The following is a 19,091-nucleotide window of genomic DNA, read 5'->3' on the forward strand; positions in this document are numbered from 1 at the left end:
CACATGCTTTGCTTTAGGGAAATGCCCCATCCCAACTAGAAGAGGGCAGAAGCAACATCAGACTACACACAATACATGGCTGCTCAATCCACTTAAACAAAGTGCTTTTCTCATCCTTTTCTGAAACTGTAACTTTCTGTGCTTATTTAAACAGATGGGAACCCAGTTTTCTGTTGCCATTTCCTAAGAGGAGCATAGCTAAATCTTTGGAGTCGCCCTGGTTATGTCCACACCAACCTTCAAGAACAACTCTCTAAACAAATTTCACTCGAATAAATTCTTCTCTCTCTCTCCTGCTACTCCTGTTCTGACTAAAACAATCTAGTAGTTTAGCAGGCTTTCAAGTTTTAAGGGAAAATTAGGAAGGCACACCACTAAAAATGCAAAGAATTAATTTTTCTCCTACCCTGTTCTCACACTGACCAGTTTATTGTCCCCTCCTCAAGAAGACTGGCAAGCTTTGGGATTTTTAGATAGTTGAAGGTATGAACTTAAAAACTAATGGTTCAAATTCAAATACTTAGTTCAGTAACAGCATGTAGTCAAGATCTGCTTCGGGGGTTTCCAGCAAGGTGATTTCCCTTCTGCCCCGTGTGCACTCATTCTTACAAAGAATTTACATAAATTCTCAAATAAACTTGTTTTCTAAACTTACAAGGCAGCCTGCACAGAGCAGCCAGACCACATGATTTTTACTTCATTTGCATTAGAAGATACAGGCTGACTTCTCTGTACATTATTCTTTTATACAGACATCAGCTGAGGAGAAAAGCATCATTATCTGGAAAACAGAGGTGCACATCAGATGAATACAGGTCACGAAAAGCACTGGTACACATATTGTCTAAACCACGTACAAGGATGATCAAAGGGAAGGAGGACAAGGGCTGATGAAAAATTACTTGATCATGCTAGCTGTATTTCTCCACTTCAGACACACTGGTTCCACTAGCAGCTGCTGTCTCTCTCTCTGATTTTATGATTACTAACTTGTAACAAATCTTCAGTGGAGTAAGCTGCCTTCTCCAGGACAGATCCTGTGAACAGCCACTGCCACAAAAGTAACTCTAATTTGTTTATTACTAAAATATTTTGCCTTTGAAAACTATGCTAGACCAATATTCTTTAGGCATATAGAAAGCTCAGAAAAGAGGGTACTAGTATGAATTCCATAAACATCACAGAAAGTATTAGATTTCTCTACAGTCTAGAACCAACTTACAAGGAAGATCCTTTTTGTTTATCATCTTAACATGCCAAATGATACTTACATGCCACAATCAGCCACACTATGTTAGTTTACAGTCTTTCAACTTGACAAGTCCCATAAGGCTTTCCAGGAGGGGAGCCATTACTCCTGACATGTAGCTCTTTGCTGCTCTTACTTGCTTTTTGCTTCTCTCCAAAGCAATCCCTCCATTCCTCACTTCATTTCTGGAGGCCACAATCCTGCAGAGGCTGATTCTAGAGTGCAGAAGGCACAGGACAAGAAGGACTTGCTCTACCCATGCAAATAGCAAAAAGAAAGAAGACAACCCAAGAGCTTTTGTAGCATGAAATGCAGCAATTATAAAATCCACAAACAAAAACATTAGAAACAAACAAAATTCAAGTTGTTCTCTCTGCAAGCAAGTTCACACTGACAGGAAATGAGTAGCTAAAAAGTAAATTACCCAAGCCCAGTTCAGACCATGTACAGAAATAAGGAATTCATAGCAAGCTAGCCAGACTCACTACATGCCACAGTCCTTCTGTACTAACTCGTAACTCCAACCTCTGCTAACCTGCTACTAACAGGTTAACAGCACGTGCAAAAGTGGCTTTACCAGACATCTAGTAGGGAAGACACCTTAAAACATCCTGCCTGGAATGCAAGAATATACTCCATCACCTAAAGCCACTCATTTTCATTAGGAAATTCATCTACAGAGCAGCCTCTAAGTTCAAATTGCAATGTACAACATTCTTCCCTGGTCTGACAGGCACACATAACAAAGTATGGTCTCAAATAAGTAGAGAACATCATTATTTGATTGCTTTCTTGAGCAAAGAACTCCTGCAAATGTTTCATTTAAAGGTATAAAGAGGCAGCAGTAGAGCAAATGCCATCTTAAAATGTGTGAGCAGTATGCAAAGCCCTTCAATTTGTTTACTTTCAGAAGGCAGCTTTAGAATGCACGGGGTTTGATCAGAGGGGGTTTTTTGTTGGCTTTTTTTTAAAAAAAAAAAAAACCCTACTGCTATTTCCGCTCCCATATTCAACCAAGTAGAGATCTTGTGGTTAAGGCATTCAGTGAAGAGAAAACAGAGTGTGGAATGCACAGGCAGACAGCCTTCTGCACCAAAAACCACAGGAAAGCACATTAGTTTCTCTCCATTTTTATAGATTAGAAACAGGTTCTTCAACTTCATCATACTTAGAATAATAGGCTATTCAGATTTCCAGTAATCACAGGTGAAGTCTCCAGACAGGCAGTCCATCAGTGTGACAAGCAGAAACCCTTCAGAAGACATTACCTTCTTGTTGCTTAACTTGGATGTAGCAGAGTGTGAGCATACCTCTGATCCCAGCATTAGCACCACACAGCTCTGCCAGCTTTTAACAGGCTGCAAAGCTGATGTTATTTACAAAGACAGGGTGGATGCTACCAATTAAAGGCAAGTAGTTTCTCTTTTGAGCTTTCTTCCAGCATTAGAAAGTATTTTAATTTATGTCATAAGTCTTAGAAGACTTATTTCCTGTGCATGTGTTAAACTCAACCTTTCATAATGACCAAAACTCAAGGCTGCCTAGAGGGACCGTATGTGTTACAAACGCGTGGAACAGAATCAAAGCTTACTAATGCATTGTTGTTTTTCATATATACATATTTATATATATATATACACACACACTTTTTTTTTTTTTAACCAGGAAAGCAGAGTTATAACAAAGTCCTCTTCAAATAAGTTTTGGCACTGACAGCCTACACGCTTCAGGTTTAGGAAATGACCGTCAGATCCTGAAGACATAAAAACAAATCTGGGGATATCTTCCTGGGAATAGCAGTGACAGCCCACTGCTGGGAGAGCAGGCAGACACTCATCTGCAACAGCACACTCTTCAAAGCACAGGCTGGAGGCTGACAAAAAGTCAGTGCTCCAACTTGGAGATGTTTAGTCAGCAATAACAGAACAGGGGGTTTTGTCCAGGAGAATAAAGTAGCACAAGTCCCTTTCCCTCTATCCATCATGTATTTGCTGGAGAGAGGAGAGAACAGAGGTATCTTAATCCATTCAAGGAAGATAAATAACTAGGTGAATAGTGCTAGGCAGTCACAGTAGCACCTCACAACTCCTAGCACAGGGGAAAAGCTTTTAAAGTTCTCAGGCTACTCAACGGGCATGGCATTAACTCACATACAAAACAGCTACCTAAAGTACATGTGCTGTGGGGAATTTTTTAACATAAGCTGTTCAGCTGTTAGAAAACCCAGCCTCAATTATCTAGTCTGAAGCAAGTGGCTGCAGTTTAAATTATTCATCTTCTGAAATCACCCTGAACAAATTCTTCCAGATCACCACCTTCCCTCACGCAGGCGGGCAGCCAGTGTCTTTTACAGAGGAGATCAGCTCAAGAGATGCAGGGCTTTTGTTTATTTTCTTCACAGTATTTGTAAATGGAAGAAATGCACAGAAGATAGAATTTCAAGGTGCAACTTTAGCTCTTAAACAAAAAAAGAAAAAATCAAAAACTCAAATCTCAAGTGAAATCCCCAATTCAATTGGATTTTTAAACCCCAGGCCACAATTCCAATAAACAGACACCCAGATCAGCACAGAGCAGATTATTTTCAAATTCTGCTCTAAGTGAACAATTTTATTATCAGTTTCCTTTTTTGGGAGAAGGCCTCTGGTGTGTCAGTTGAAATATTCAAGCCCTCCCACAAAACAAGTCAAAGCAGCTAAGGAGGAGGGGAAGCCACTATTAAAAATGTGTGGAATGTAACCTACTCGGCAGAAGGCAGATAATGGGCCAAGGAAGTCGGCTACTTCAGATCTGAGGCTCTTTTCCCATACAGTCCCACCAACACAGACACTGGGCAATTTCAAATTTACAAATGCTTGCAAATTCTATCAACTTTCGTAGGATATACATGACTAAAAATAGTTTAACAGACAAAAAGAATTTGTCAAATCCTTCAGTTACCTGATAGACACTGTATCCATTCTAATGTGTGCAAAAACTTCTAGACAGCAAAAGGAAAACATGTCTTTAGCTACTTCAAAAGCTGAGTTTTCAAGTGTCTTAAATTCAAAAAAGTTAAGATGTCTGCAGCAATCTATTTGGGTGTACTGCTCCAGCAAGATAGAAACAAAGCAGAAACTCTGCGTGAGACAAAACATTTTCTATTGTTAGTAGATTTAGGTCACAGATACAGTAATTCAGAAATGCTTCAGGTTTTAAACATCCTTGATGAAAGTAAAGCACTCAATTTAAAATGTCTGCTTGCACTAAGTAATGTTCTCAGGACAGATCAAAGAGCAAACCCACTGCCAGGCACTCTCAGTGGTCTCAGAGATGTGCAGGCACCTACTGCATCTGGACCAGCCAGAAGAGCACAACAGCTTGAAAACTTAAGAGCTGCCTTTACATTACAAGCCGAGCCTGAAAGAAATCAAACCTCTTGCTCCATTAGTTGATTTGACACAGTCTGACCTCTGAGAGGCTTCAGCTGAACACCCTCTTTTCAGAGAGGGGGGGACTTGCTTGTCAGGATTACACACAGGGGGCATTTCACAACTCTTCTTGTGCCCTCTGCAAGAGGAGCAACCACCCTCAGGTCTCAGCCTGCACCCCGGAACAGGTTAACCTCCCCCCCATTGCACAAGGCTGCACCCAGTTGTACACACATCATCTTCTGTGGTTAACCCACTGCAGAAGCGGCTGCCTGTCCCATCCCTCCCCCACCACCCACCCTGCCTGCACAAGGGTCGTGCCATGACTCTGTTAGTCCACGTGAGCTACAGAGAATTTTACCAATTCTACCTGGACCTTCGTGATCCTTTCCACAGCATCACCCTGAGGCTGACGCAGTATGACAGAGCAAGTTACAAACCACCTAACTGCTAGAAGCAGAAGCATCTTAAATTACATTACAGCAGAAGGTCTGGTTTGGATGTAAAATTTAATCCTAAAATCATGCTCAGGAAGTTACAGTGAGCAGCCTGACTCCCTTCTGATGATTTCTGGATGATTCTGGAGTGCCCCCAGAGGATTAAACCTCCCATATTCCAGGTATGGCATGCAGCTTAAACATGCAGTTATTGCAGCAATCAAACCAGACAAGAGCTTTAAGGTTCAGCACTCCTTCAGTATGTAGTGTCACTTGTACAACACAAAATAATATTGTCCCAACAGCTAGAGAAGTAGTTAAACCAACTGAAAAGAGCTGGAAGCACAAGCCTCCAACCCAAAGCTAAGTAGACAGCAGCACTGTGGGTTGGTGACAACCTGCTAAGAGCCAGCAATAAAAGTAGCAAGGCAGGACATTCAAAGTGGTTGGTCCACTGGATGCCACAGATAGAACAATTTATTTCTAGAATCAAACAAACAAAAAAAACCCCAAAAAAACACAAACACCACAAACATTCCTCTTAAAGGCCCTACAGAGACAGAAATAAGATTATCTCCACAGTTTAAAAGGTCTCCATTAAATACTCTCAGATGGTAAGACAAGGCACAGTTGGTTTAACTTTGCTGAGGTGCTAAGAAGGATCTTGGCCTCTTTCAAATCTTGGCCAGGTTCACTTTCAAATTCAAGGGTCTGGAAAACGTTTATCATGGCATACACCCACCAGACAAAGGCTTCAGAATTCACTGCAACACTCCAGGAGTGCTGCTGAGCACAGGAGGATATCGCCTCCACCCATGGTATCTTGAGAATTCCCAGCAGGATGCAAACCTGCTTCACAAGAAGGGGGAACATCATTTAAAGGAAAATCAAAGTACAGGAAATCAAAGTGATACAGCACGTATGGGTGCATCTTGGAAATCTCTCAGGATGTGGTCAAGATTCAGGTAACATAGTTTGGGGTCTGAAGGGAGGCACGAGAATAGGATGCAAAGGCAAGGATGCTGTGTTTCTAGAGGACTTCAAAGACAAGCTGCTAGGAAAAAAATCCTGAGGAGCAACTGAAATTGCAAGATGAAGTTAAAATATACTCATTATTGCATTCTCAGTAATACTGGGTCATGCAAAGCCAGAAACCATTTAAATACATCACCATTTCTTTATTGGTTTTTGCTAATGAAGGCTTGTTGGTGTGAGCTAGTAGAGGAAAACACTGTATGCTTTTTTAGTAGAGCTGGCAGCACATATACAAGTATATTATAGACAGGTACCTTTTTACATGATTATAAAGCACCTTCTTAAAAAGAGAGAAACACAGAAATATTATGAACACACAGTTAAGAAACTCCCTACCTCAAGCAGTGCATATTACTGCAATCCCACTTATTTTCCCTGCATAGAACAAGTCTAATAACAGAAGGAATTTAGTAGATCACTTTTCTACCCAAAGATGCCAGATTTTTCACACAGATTTATCACTGGCAGTCTACCATTTCATGGTCTACTTATCACATATGAAGCAAAACAGATTTGCTTGCAGGTTTATAGATTTATGTCTGCTTAAATGAGGAATACTGAAGATGCTCTGCAATATGAGCTGGGCATGTTAGTTTTGCCAGAAGAACTCAAAATGGTAATGAGAGTGATTTTAAAATTTCTTTTCCTAGCAAATTTAACTGGTGACTCAGCATATTATATCACTACAGTTACAGAATACTCTGAACAGGACTGGAAAAATAATTTGCTGGTAAGTTGTGTGGAAGCTCAAGTTTATTTTCTGGCTTAGAAGACTTGGGGAAAGTGACACATTTGATAGTTATTAACGTGCATACCCACAGCTAATCTGCTGAGGAACAATGCTCCTCATAGGTCCCCTAAATAAAGATCTTTGTTGAGTACTTTGCCTGTGAGTGTTACACTAATTTTTTTCTTCAACTGCACCATTTTTATGTGTCAGTGCTAACATCTAGTTAATTATTAAAGCACGCTGGTCCCAGCAGTCAGTACTTTATGCTATCTTTAATAGTGCCCTTCTGCATACATTCCTATCGCCTGAACTCATTCCTATCGGGATTCACCAAAAACCACTTCGCTTTCTGCTCACAGCTGAGAAGCTGGTGCAGGTCTGGTTAAATGAGCTCGCCTGCAAGATGAAGTTGTTTGCAGAGCTGCACAGTGAACCAGACAGGGTAACTGATCCCGGGTAAAAACATTCCCTGGTTATTTTTAACTCTGATGGCTTGCGGAGTTTCGGTGAACTGGAGGGAGTAAATAGCTATAATAGCAAACTGCTGCAGCAGCAATGGGGACCTTTTGAACATTTCTCCTTACTTGTAGTCCTAGCTTATCAAATTAAACCTTCAATTACAGCAAAGCCCTGTTTCTTCAGGCTTGAAGAACAAAAACATTTCCCCAGCCTTGTGCCTCCCCAATGTCAGTCCCTTCTAAAAAGCAAACAATCAACTTGCCCTCGCTTTCAAGGCCCTCCAGTTCCCCATCTGCACCAGCACAGCCCTTGTGGTCACATATGCAGCCCTCACTTGCCAACTGCAGTTCTGGGGAGCTCCACGCAAGCCTCTTCCAGAGGCACCTTCTCCTTTTTAGTCCTTTGTGGGATTTCGCGTGAGCACATGCGTGTGTTACAAAGATTCACCAGGAACTCCATCATCCAACAGGATCTCCCTCTGTTGGCAGAGCTTATGGCATTTCCCCATGTGACCAAAGAAATGCACACAGTCCTCCTCAGTAGCCCTCACTCAGTCAGGTTTGAGGCTCTGCTGAAGTCCAGGTTCTCCAGCCTTTCCCATTCCAGCAGCAGATTAGAATCCCTGACTTCGCTGCAACAACAGCTCTTGCACACAATGCTTGATTAGTCTCAGGATCAAGCACTTCAGACGTGAATACGTGACCTTCTTTAACTTAACCAAGCCCAGCCCTGGCATGGCAGTCCAGCCAGCCCTCTTAAGAACAACCTAGTAAAAGCAAGCAATCTACAAAAACGTAATTTCAACCTCGCCAAAGTTCCATCCAGAAGTGCCACTGCATATCAGGAACTTCACACGCTGGGATGTGACCAGCTTAAGTATACGCATGGTGAAAAAAAGTAAGAAACAGCAAAGCAAACATATTAAGCAAACATCCTTTGTCTGCTATCTACTTTGAGTAATTAAGTTATAAAGAGAGGAAAGAAATATTTTCTTTTGTGTTACCTGTTCCCATTAAGTGCCCTACGGGCTATCCCAAACCCAAGCTGCAACCACACTTAAGCCGTGAGACGGAACATACCAAATAGCAAAGAACAGAAGATAAAAAAGAGACAAGAAAAAAGCTGTTCACAGTCACAGAGCATGTCTTCGTGAAGGATACAGTTCAAGACAAACAGAAAGGGCCTCACTCACTGCCCAGACAGAAATAATTCACTTGGGATCTAACCAGAAATTTGTAGTAGCAGGCTACCACTGCTATCTGTCAGAATTTCAAAACAGATCTCCAGCAACTTCATAAGGCAAACCACTTGCAGGCCAACACTGCCTAAGTGCATTATTTGCAATTAAACTTTTCAATCTGGTTCCCTTCTGCTCCTCACAGTAAGAGTTTTTCTTGGTTAATAAAGATACATCCAGAAATCTTTGGACATGTCCTGTGCAGAGCAACAAGGTTAAAAAAAAAATAAGAAGTACCAATTACAGGCATGATTTCTGTTTTAATGCTGGTTTTACATACTTCTTGAACTAGAAGAAGAAGTGGTGCATTTATCTGGTTCCATTTTCCTTCAACAGTGCCTTATGACCATAATTGAAGACAAGACTACCAAACCGGTGCGGTTAAGCCACCTGAATTGTTGGAACAAAGGGAGAAGTTCTCTGCTTGTGTCATACCAGTCTAGACCTGCAGACTTACTAATTTGGGAAGGTCTGCAGCAAACCTAGCTTCCTACCAGCCAGCCAGAAGTCTGCTACATTCCACTTCTCGAAGCTGGTATTTATCTTTGGGTGCCTCAAGGAGCTCAGTCACAGTTTCTGTGCCGGGAATGCTTTCGGTAAGTGCGAACAGGTTGCACAAGGTATACACATACGAGCCAGTTAGGGCATTCCAAACTCTTGGAATATAAGGGCCCTACTTATGAGAGCCACCCTCCACCACCACTACTGAGCACTGGAATTCAGAGCTCCAGCCAAAACCAGAGGCAGGAGCCTCTCCCTCTAGTACAGGAAGGAGGCACAGGGGTAGGAGGCCAGCGGCTGCCTATTCATCCCTGGGAGTGCAAAGGGCACGCCAGGCAGTAATCTGGGAAACTGTGCCAGGACTCCTTGTGCAAGTGGCAGTAGAAGACAACCTGATAACCAAAAGGTACGTCAATATTTACTCGCTATATAAGCAACCGCTGCTAGGAGCTAACACACAGAAAGGTGCTTTCTGACTGCCACGTGGGTGAGGTTATCCCAAAGGAATTTCACTTTGGAAAAAAACTGTAAATTGCTTAAAGCCAGAATGGTGAGTATCTCAAAACTTAAGCACTGCTCCAGATTTATGCCAGCTTTTGAACCCAGCTCAGCTCTACCCTGTGTGTGCACTAGTACAAGGTGTGACTGCTGGATAACAGGATTCATTATGCCATTGCTGGCTATACTCACATGCAGCCTGAGGTTTCCTGCTTGCCTGCAAGGCAAGCCTGAAGTCACCTACTACATTCCCAGGCTGTAGATCTGTAACCAGAGCGAGCCCAACCTTCTGCCTGGTAGCAGTGTTGCAGGAAGCAAGGAGCCGAGCGGTTCAAGTTTCACAAGAGGGGCAACAAGCAGCCCTTATTATTCCAGGTGACTGCATCACAAGTGCTTTGTTTTGATTAGGATTTGTATTTCCCACCTTTAACCTCAACAGATGTTGATGATCAGTTGCTCCTAAACTGTATTTTGTCACCTTGAGTTACCATAAGGAGGCCCCGGGCTTTATCTCAGTGTGAGCATAGCGGTTCCAGTGTAGCCACGCGTGAATCCGCAGCCTGGAATTCGTGGCATTTTATTCCTTTGATTTGCTTGTGTGCTTACTCCAAAAGCATTTTCTGACTGTCAGTGAGGGTTAGTCAGAATACCTAGAAACTGTGGAGGGATTTGCACATCCCGAGTCCAGCACAGGGAAGTGGGACACCAAGACATCAGGGTCTGTCAAACACCCAGCATGCCGGCTCGAACACCAGCTGCACATTCAGTTGTTGCTTTTCAATCTACTTTACTACTCTATTTTAGAGCTTGAAATTCATATATAGAGCATAAAATTCAGAACAAGCTATTTTGTTGCCCAATAGCTATTTCAGAGATAAAAGACACTTTGAGATAACCCACCTTTGGGTTTATTGCTAGTTAATGAGAACTAACAGTCTTGTGAAAGTAGCAGCTTGGAAAAGGAAAGGAAAGAGGGGAAAAAAAGTCTGAACAACTGCTCACCCATCCATCTGCAAGTCATATGTTTGCTTTCAGACAAAGTGTCTGATATTAAAATTCAAGAGTCAAAAATCTACATCCAACTCATTTTACTCACTAGTGAGTGGAACAGCAAGCTCAGCTCCAATCAGAACCTGTTACTGACACTTTAAAAGCAGTAGGAAAAGTATTTTCTTTTGGCAGTAATATTTGAGCTTGTAAATACAGCATGAAATCAGTACACAAACAAAAAACCCCCAAACACAGATTTTGTATCACATCAAGCATTTCAGCAGTTTCAAACACATTCATGCATTAGCACAGGTAACATTAAGCTGACTGACAAACTGAGCTCAACTCAGCCACACTGAGTTACATCCAGACAATACCATCTCAAGCATCTGGTGACATTTTTTTAACTAATACATTCATGTTAAGTCACCAAAGTCTACTCAGTATGCAAAACTATACCTGTCACATCACAAAATACAAGCTGTAGATTTACAAAGAGGAAAAAACAGCAGGACAAGTAAGTTTATTAATTCTGATAAAAAATAGACAGTATTCTGCACAACAGACTTGAAAAAAGAAAACATTAGTGGCTTTCTTGCTGCATACTGCTAAAACTAGCTGTACATTGTACAATTTTGGAAAAAAAAAAAGAAGCATGAAGTAAATGGCAACTGCAGATAAAAAAAAATTCAGAGGGTGATTAGGTAGTTGCTAGGCTGTATTCCCTTTGAGCAAGGAAACCTGAATATTACAAAGGGCTGAGTTACAAGGGAATGTGGGGTATTTTGTGACAGACCTCTGCATGACAGCTGGAGAAAAGCTATTGTGGCAACAGCTGTGTGCTCTGCACAGCTCATACTCCCAAATACCTCAGCCTGCTAAGAGGCCAGTTAACTGGCTGCAATGCATTTTAAAAGTTTTCTGCCTCTTGGGATGCGAGCATGATGGATTATTTGTGTATGTTTTCAATAAGAGAAGGAATGCTTAGTTCTACCACTTAGAGTTTTACAAAATGCTGTGGTGTAACGCTGAACTACCATTCACTGCTGCTTTCCTAGAGTTTATAGCTGCAACATCCCATTAACTCTCCTCCACAATTAAAACATCTTCGCTTCCTGTCTTACCAGTGCACAGGCTCAACAGCAGTAAGTTCATCTATCATATCCTGATTTAAAGGAAATGATCTGATATTTCCAGGATGAAATCCTGGCCCACCAACAGCAATATCAAGCTGTGTTTACCTCCCTAGAGGAAGAATTTTGAGGAACGTGCTACTCATCTAACCACTGAAAGCTTTGATCTGCTAATTTGTACTCTAAAGTTACTCCGAGGTGTCAGATGAACGCCTGAGAAGCGAGCCCAAGATCACAGGCAGTTATACACAAGTGACCAGTTACACCTCACTCACTCCTGCACTGCACTAATTAGCACAGCGAGGCTGAACTCAGGACACCAAAGAGCTTCCATTGTAGATGAGTTTGCTCACTCGGCCTCCTTACAAACACGTTGTTGTTTCAGGCCAGACTGAGGCACAACAATCATCAGGAACTGATACTCTCACACACAGGACAGCAGGCACGGCAGCACTTTGCACTGCCATAACCTCGGTCACTACTGCTCCTGTAGGAATGAATGCTCTCTGCTTCCCCACCATCATCTAAACAAGGCAGGGAAGGACAAGCTGTGCAGAGATCCCAGAAAGCTGGGAAAAGAAAGAAGATTAACTGGTGGTTCTAACAACCTCACTTTCTCATGTTTCCCCTTGTTTTATCTGAAATCAAGGCAGAGTGTTCCCATCTTCAAATATGAATCCCTTGCTGTCTTTCAAAGACACAACGTTAATCACGGCACATGGTTCCTCATGATATCCTATCACCACAAAAATCTTATTTACTGGAAAACAATCCACACTGAAGTAAAAGCAAGAACAGCTGTACTCAAGTACTAATTTACTGAAAATTAAATAGAGAATTACAGGAAAGCAAAACCAAGTGTAGAAATATTTGCTAGTATCAGTAAGAAAAAAAGCTTTCCTTTTTAAGCCTCAAAACTCACTTGGTGACAGCCTTATTTTAAACACAAGCAATAAAGAAGCAAAAAAGAATTTAAATCCTCCACTGACATCAAGACCTGTCATGTAGCAAAAGCTAGTACTGATCCATGTCTTAGTGAAGGCCACTACACGTTTGTCAACTTAATCCCAAGAAATTCCAAAAATGAAGCATGTGACTTGCTTGTAATCAATTTTAAAACAACTTGGAGCAGTTTCTGTGCAGCCTTAAAAGACAAACAACGTATTTGGCAATACACTCGCCGTACAGAAACTACCCAAGTGCCTGCAATGGCAAAGCACACACTTGATAACATCACAGCTTTAAGAGCTCAGGAAGACACTGTGGGATATAAATAGTACACCCAGCCTCATCTCTTATTGTCCAAAGCCACATGGCAAGCACGGAAACAACACAAAACTCTAAGGTACCTGAGGTACTGCCCAGGTCTTTATTTCCTAGCTATTTTTCTTTCATTTTGTTTTGTGTTGTCTGGGGTTTTTAAAGGCTGAATTTTCTCCTAAACTTCACTTTGCAGCGGCAAGATTTTATCTCAAGCTAAAGCTGCTGAGAGGGCAAGAAGATGGAGATAACTTAATGCAAACTGACAACAAGTTGTTTTGAAGAATTCACCCTCAACGTGTCAGCTTAACACCACGGTGCTGTTCCCTCAACACTCTTTCAAAGTGAACTATTTATTTTTCTGCTGTTAATTTGAAAAGATCCTTATATGTGACAAAACAGACACAGGTTCCTCTTTTTGCAGATATTTGCTGGAAGACAAGTGTCAGTCACAGCGCTTGACCCAAAGCTTGTATTTATATATCATATAAGCTCAAACTTTTAGTTTAAAGAATAAATTTCTACAAGTAATCAAATATTGAAGCTATCCAGTACTCAGCAGAACCTCACTGCTTTTTTTAAAAAGATGGATATACCAAGGCATCAAGTGTGAGCTTCACTTTTTTTCCTCCTTACGTCTCTAGTAGAAATTACAGCATTTTTGTTGTGAAGTTAGTTATCCCAAAGCCCTTAATGCTGCCACAGAATCTAGAAATCCACTCAGCAACATTTCTCAAGACAGCAACTTCTCAGAACCGAAGCCAAATCCAGCTGCACACATTACTGCCACAGCAAGACACAGGCAAGACCACCTAAAGCAGCAGTGCCATGTTTGAGTGAATGGCACCCTAAACCAGCTGCAGAAAACTCAGGGTTTCATGATCTCCATACGTAAGCAATGAGAAATTCAATCCACACACGGAGAGAACTACAGTTACTCCAGCCACATCACCTTCAAACAGACCAACCAGCCAGTATTTTACCAAAAACTGACCTGCCATCTACACATCTGACAAAAGACACCTGTACAACCCATCTCAAAAAACGCCATTCAAACTAATTTCCAAAGAACTAATTCTCCCAAGGTGTCCCTTCTATTAATGTTCTGTACAATACTGGATCTTACAAGCATTCAGTACTTACCCAAAAATTCAAACTGCTGTTTTCTATATAGCTACTTAGTTTTTATGTAGCTACTTTAAGCAGAACTTAAAGTCTCAATAGAGTAGTTGAGCTAATGATCACATTGATGTACGTGTTAGTGAAAAAAGCCATTGAAATAAAGAAATAGTCAATTTGCTGTCAGATCACCTGTTCTAACATAATACTGGTTGTGAACATCATTGCCCCAATCATTAAGACAAGTCTGCTGTCAAGCAGCCCATCTTAAGGGTAGGTAGAGCATTACAGCCTCTCCTCGGTGGAATAAAAGAAAACAAACAAGAAGCCATGCTCTCCAGATTTGTTGCTCTGCCGTCAGCAAGACCAGCAAGCAGAACGCAAGTAGTTGTCTCCTCCTACCACCATAAACAGAGGTAGAAATGCTAACAGCAACAGGGCAGAGGATGAAAATAAGTAAAGAAGGTACGGCTGAATTCGTGGCGAAACAGTAAAAAGGGCTCTTCCTCCTAACACTGACACACACCCTTTGTATCTCCTATTCTGGAGTGCTTTTTACTGAAAATGAATAGACGAAAAAGTTCAATTGTCTACAAGTTGCAGGATCAACAGCAGGCGCTCAGAGGGGCGGTGGGCGCTGGCTGGTCCCAGCTCGCACAGCGTGCCCCGCCGCAAACACCCCTCCGCTCCTGGGGGAGCTGCGGGAGCTTCCTGGCCCCTTGCCGGGCCGGCACAAGATGCTCAGCCCGGGGCAGCTATTTCGGAGCCGGACGCCGAGTGTCACCGCTCTCCGGCCGCGGCTGCCGACCGCGCCTGCCGCTTCCCGGGCGGAGCGCAGGGCCGGACCCCGCCCGCGACACCGGAGCTGCCGGTCCCAGCGCCGCGGCGGCCCCGGAGCCCAGCGCGCCCAGCCCAGCGAACCCCACCCCGGCGGCGGCGCCCGGCGGGCCGGGGGCGGCCGCCGCCCCTTCCCGCCCTCCAGAACCTTCCCGGGGGCTCGCACCGGCCCGGCCGCCGCCGCCCCGGGCCCCTCAAGGTCACGCCGCCGCCTCCCCACCCCGGGCTTCCCGCTGCCCCGCCGGCAGCATCCCGCGGCGCCGCCGGGAGCTGCCGCCCGCCGCGCCGGCTCCAGCCCCGGCCCCCCCCGCGCCGGGCAGCGCCCAGGCCCCGGCGGGCGGAGCGCTTCCCCCCGGGCGCCGCGGCCCCTCACCTGGATGAACTGGATGGTGAGCGCCGACTTGCCCACGCCGCCGCCGCCCACCACCACCAGCCGATACTTCTCCTGCCCCGGGCCGTCCCTGCAGCCCGCGGCCATGGGGGAGCCGAGCGGGGCGATCGCGGCAGCGCCGCCGCGGGGTCCGGCGCCTGCCTCTCTCGCTGGCGCTCTCCTCCTGCTCCTCCTCCTCGTGCCGCCGGGGCTGAGCAGCCGCAGGCCCCGCCGCGCCGAGCGCCGCCGGCAGCAGCAGCGCCCGCCGTGCGGTGCGGTGCGGCAGCGCCGAGCCGAGCGGAGCGGAGCGGAGCGCACAGCACCGCCCGCCCCCGCAGCCAGGGCGCCGCGGCACTAATGGCCGCCGGGGGCGGGGCCGGCCACCGCCATGCTAATAAGGGCCGGGGTATGCATGAGGGGGCGGGGCGGCCCTTATCTACATGCTAATAAGGGTGTGATATGCTCGAGGGGAGGGGCCAGCCGGGGCTCCGCGGGACAAACAGCCGCCGGGGGCGGGGCCGGGCTCATCGCCATGCTAATGACATCTTGCATATGCATGAGGGGTGCCCGGCCCCGCGGCACCGCCACGCCGCCGTGTTCGTGTCGTGCGGGCGGTGGCAGTCCCCGGGTGTCCCCTCTGCCCCCCCGCCAGACACCGAGCCGCGGAGGTAATTAGCGATGTCCTCATGGGCTTTGATGGGGCGCCCGTCTGAGTGCCTTATCAACATTAATGAGCTGCTCTGGATACCCACGGGATGGGGAGGGAGGTGTTGGTGACCCTGCGTACAGATGCCGAGCCAAGGCGCAGAGAGGTTTAAAGCCAAAGCGTCCCTAATGTCGCTTGCCGCCAAGGAAAAATGGGAAAAAGTCATAGCGACTATAGCCCTTCACCACTCCTCATGAGGTTTTCTTGTGACCATGCATGTGAATGGGTTTCTCACTCATTTAGGCCATTCAGAGCAAGTCCACCCTCTCCTTCAAGTTTCACCCGCCACTGGGCGTCACAGCCCCGTATTCATCCCTTTCTGTGCCTGGTCAGAGCACTCTGCTTTCAGTGTGTGGTGAATTCACCCTGGTCCTTTGCATCTCCACCACCTCGGCTGCTGTGATCTTCCAGTGGTGTCCTGCCTCTTTGGGTAATACCTTACTGCCCAGGATGTTTCTGGACACCCAAAACACTTTGCAGATGGCCATAATACAACAAAGCAGAAGTTTTGCTGTTAGATCTACTTTCAGGGAATTCCTTCTTCACTTCCACTCCCCTTTTCGTGAAGATATAAAGCAATGACCTCATGTATTGTAATCTTGCACACCTGTACACACGTGCATCCTTTTGCCAACACAGAATGATAGATAGCTGTTATCATGTTCCTGAATGGCATAATCACATCAGCAAGGCTCCTCCTCCCTACAAACAAAACCTCAGATGTAGTAGGCATGCATGGAATCCTTGCTGAAGGGACTTGCCCTGTACAACACTGGAGCTGTGTGGGGAGGCAGGGACAGCAATCCACGCAGCCTCCTGCTTATTCGCTCAAGAAAGCCAGACTTTCAACATTCAACACACATTTCAGCTCTGCACCAAATGAGGGGAGGGTCCCATAGGCAGGAGCCTCCTTCCTTCCTTCCACAGACCCAGGACAGCACTGACTGCTTGCTGCCGTGACTAACAGAGATCCACAGAGAAATTACAGCTTGTAGAGCTAACTAAGAACCAGCATGATATCATACATACACATGGGGGCAAATCCATGATGTAGTCTAATCTTAATTCCGCTATTTCCCAATTTGTCATGCTGAGCTTTGCAATTCTTTTACTGTATTTCTCTGCTTAAAACCCCAAAACATTAAAACCAAGAACAACATCGTTCAACAAACACCCTTTCTGTCTCAGCGGAGAAGAGTGTCCGACACACGGGAAACAAGCTGATACTTTGTGAGTTAATGGTGTAACTGTATGAGGAGGAGATACTTTGTCCCCAGGATTCACAACAGTATTTTGGAAGAGGAATGCCAGCACTCAGGCTCAGCTGTCTCGGAATTCTCCCGTAGTGATAAGCTGCTTTTTCACATCCATTTCCTTATTGCCCTGGCCGATCAGAAATAAGGAACAACTCACACAGGAGAGAATACATAACCTAATATTTTCCAGTTCGGAAAAAAGATAAGTGAGAGGGAGATAAAACAGAGGTCTGTAAATTCCTAAGCAGCACAGGGAAGTTCAGCAGAGAAAGCTTCAAAATAGGAGAACTAAGGGACACCCAGTGATAGTAGGAAGAAACAAGTTTAAACAAACAAAAAAGGATACTGTTTTCCACAGACACAATCAATGGCAGTGTGGAAGTCTCTGCCGCAAGGGGCTGTGGAAAACGAAACTGCATGTGAGTGACAAAAGGTTAGACAAAGTCACAGAGCATAAGGCAGCATAAAGTAGCTACTAAGCACAGCGATCAGGGACGTAGTTTTAACTCGGGAAGTCTCTAAAGCACTGGCAGCCTGAAGGCAGGTCGGCTAAACAAAGAACCCAGCTTCTTCCCACGTGTCCTCGTTCTGGTGTTCTCTCGCCCACAAATCAATTACTGGCCACTGTCAGGATCAGGGACCGGTGTGAGTATTAATCCAGCCGGACAAGTCTCCTAATTCTTAATTACATTCTCTAGCTTAAGAAAAATCAAAAGTACAGACTATGATGAAGTGAAGCTGCAGCTAATTTATCAAGTATTGGGTGTTTTTTAGTAAAAATACAGCTACAATGTCACAGTTGGCCATTATTACAGTAACCACTAAACTCCACTGCCAGGAATGGCAGTGACATGAAAAGCAGATTTTAAGTGAGTTTTAAGAACATGCTAATCTCCTATGTAAACTATTGGAATAGGATATCTGATTTCTTGGTTCAAAGTTACATAGAAAGCCAAATATTTTTATCATCCCTTATTTTTTTTAGGTTTCAGTTTCCTTATACAACATTTAAAACAAATTAAGTATTCTGAAAACAATATCAGTAATCTCACGGATATAGCTATCCAATCTTGTGAATTCTGCAAGAAAATCTTGTTGTTCTTTAAACAGATATGACAAAGGGTTAAAATAACAGTCATCTATTATGATCAAAAGATTCTCTTGCAAAAAAAAAAGCTAAATTCTTTACATTTGTAAATTTTGAAATCTAGTTTCATAAACAGAGTTATATTCTTTCAAAGCACGAGGCAGTGATCACAGAAAAACAGGAGATGGACTGCAATTAATGAACAGCCGTGGGCTTTGTAGTTTTGAAACTGCACCCAAAGATGTCAGTAAGAATTGTTTACTCTTCGTTGTATAAACACAGGTAGGGGGAGAGAATATCAAGTATAGAGATAGTCTAAAACCAGGGCAGCCAGGGCAGATCCAGCCCTGGAAGTCCCAGTCTCTACTTCCAGCATCTTGAGCCCTAACTGAAGTTAGCACTTAGTCTTGCCTCAGGAGCAGCCCTTGCTGTGTGCCCTGGTTTCGGAAAATAAAGGATATACATGTGAATAAAGGCATGGAGATAAGGATACTACACACACCAGGATTCACTTCAAGATCAGCTAACCTGGGAAAGACTTGAATGGTGAGGCACTTCACCCAGCAGGTGAAGACAAGAAACTTGTGACTGATAGGCGGCACCAGGGGAAGATGATTCAAAAGGAGTTTGGAATGCTCCATGCAGCCAGGAAAATAAATTTTGCAGCACTAGTTTTTATATCCCTAGGGAGGTAGAAAATGTGGGATTTCATAACAGAGAGGAAGAACTTGAAATACCAGGACTTGAGATGATGAAGCCATGACCAAAGTTCTGATG

The 19,091-nt window shown here is 44.3% G+C and overlaps 1 protein-coding gene across 1 annotated transcript in view; it reads right to left on the reverse strand.

Moving 5' to 3' along the window:
* Nucleotides 1–15,615, reverse strand: part of RRAS2 (RAS related 2) — a 42,902-nt gene extending 27,287 nt beyond the window's left edge. Inside the window, exon 1 of the mRNA XM_069016826.1 lies at nucleotides 15,269–15,615. Within this exon, the coding sequence (XP_068872927.1) occupies nucleotides 15,269–15,373 (105 nt within the window). The 5' untranslated portion in view covers nucleotides 15,374–15,615. The remainder of the gene's footprint in view (nucleotides 1–15,268) is intronic.
* Between the last annotated feature and the right edge of the window lie 3,476 nt (nucleotides 15,616–19,091).

This window comes from Aphelocoma coerulescens, chromosome 5, assembly GCF_041296385.1.
Source record: "Aphelocoma coerulescens isolate FSJ_1873_10779 chromosome 5, UR_Acoe_1.0, whole genome shotgun sequence".
In the NCBI taxonomy this organism is placed as follows: domain Eukaryota; kingdom Metazoa; phylum Chordata; class Aves; order Passeriformes; family Corvidae; genus Aphelocoma; species Aphelocoma coerulescens.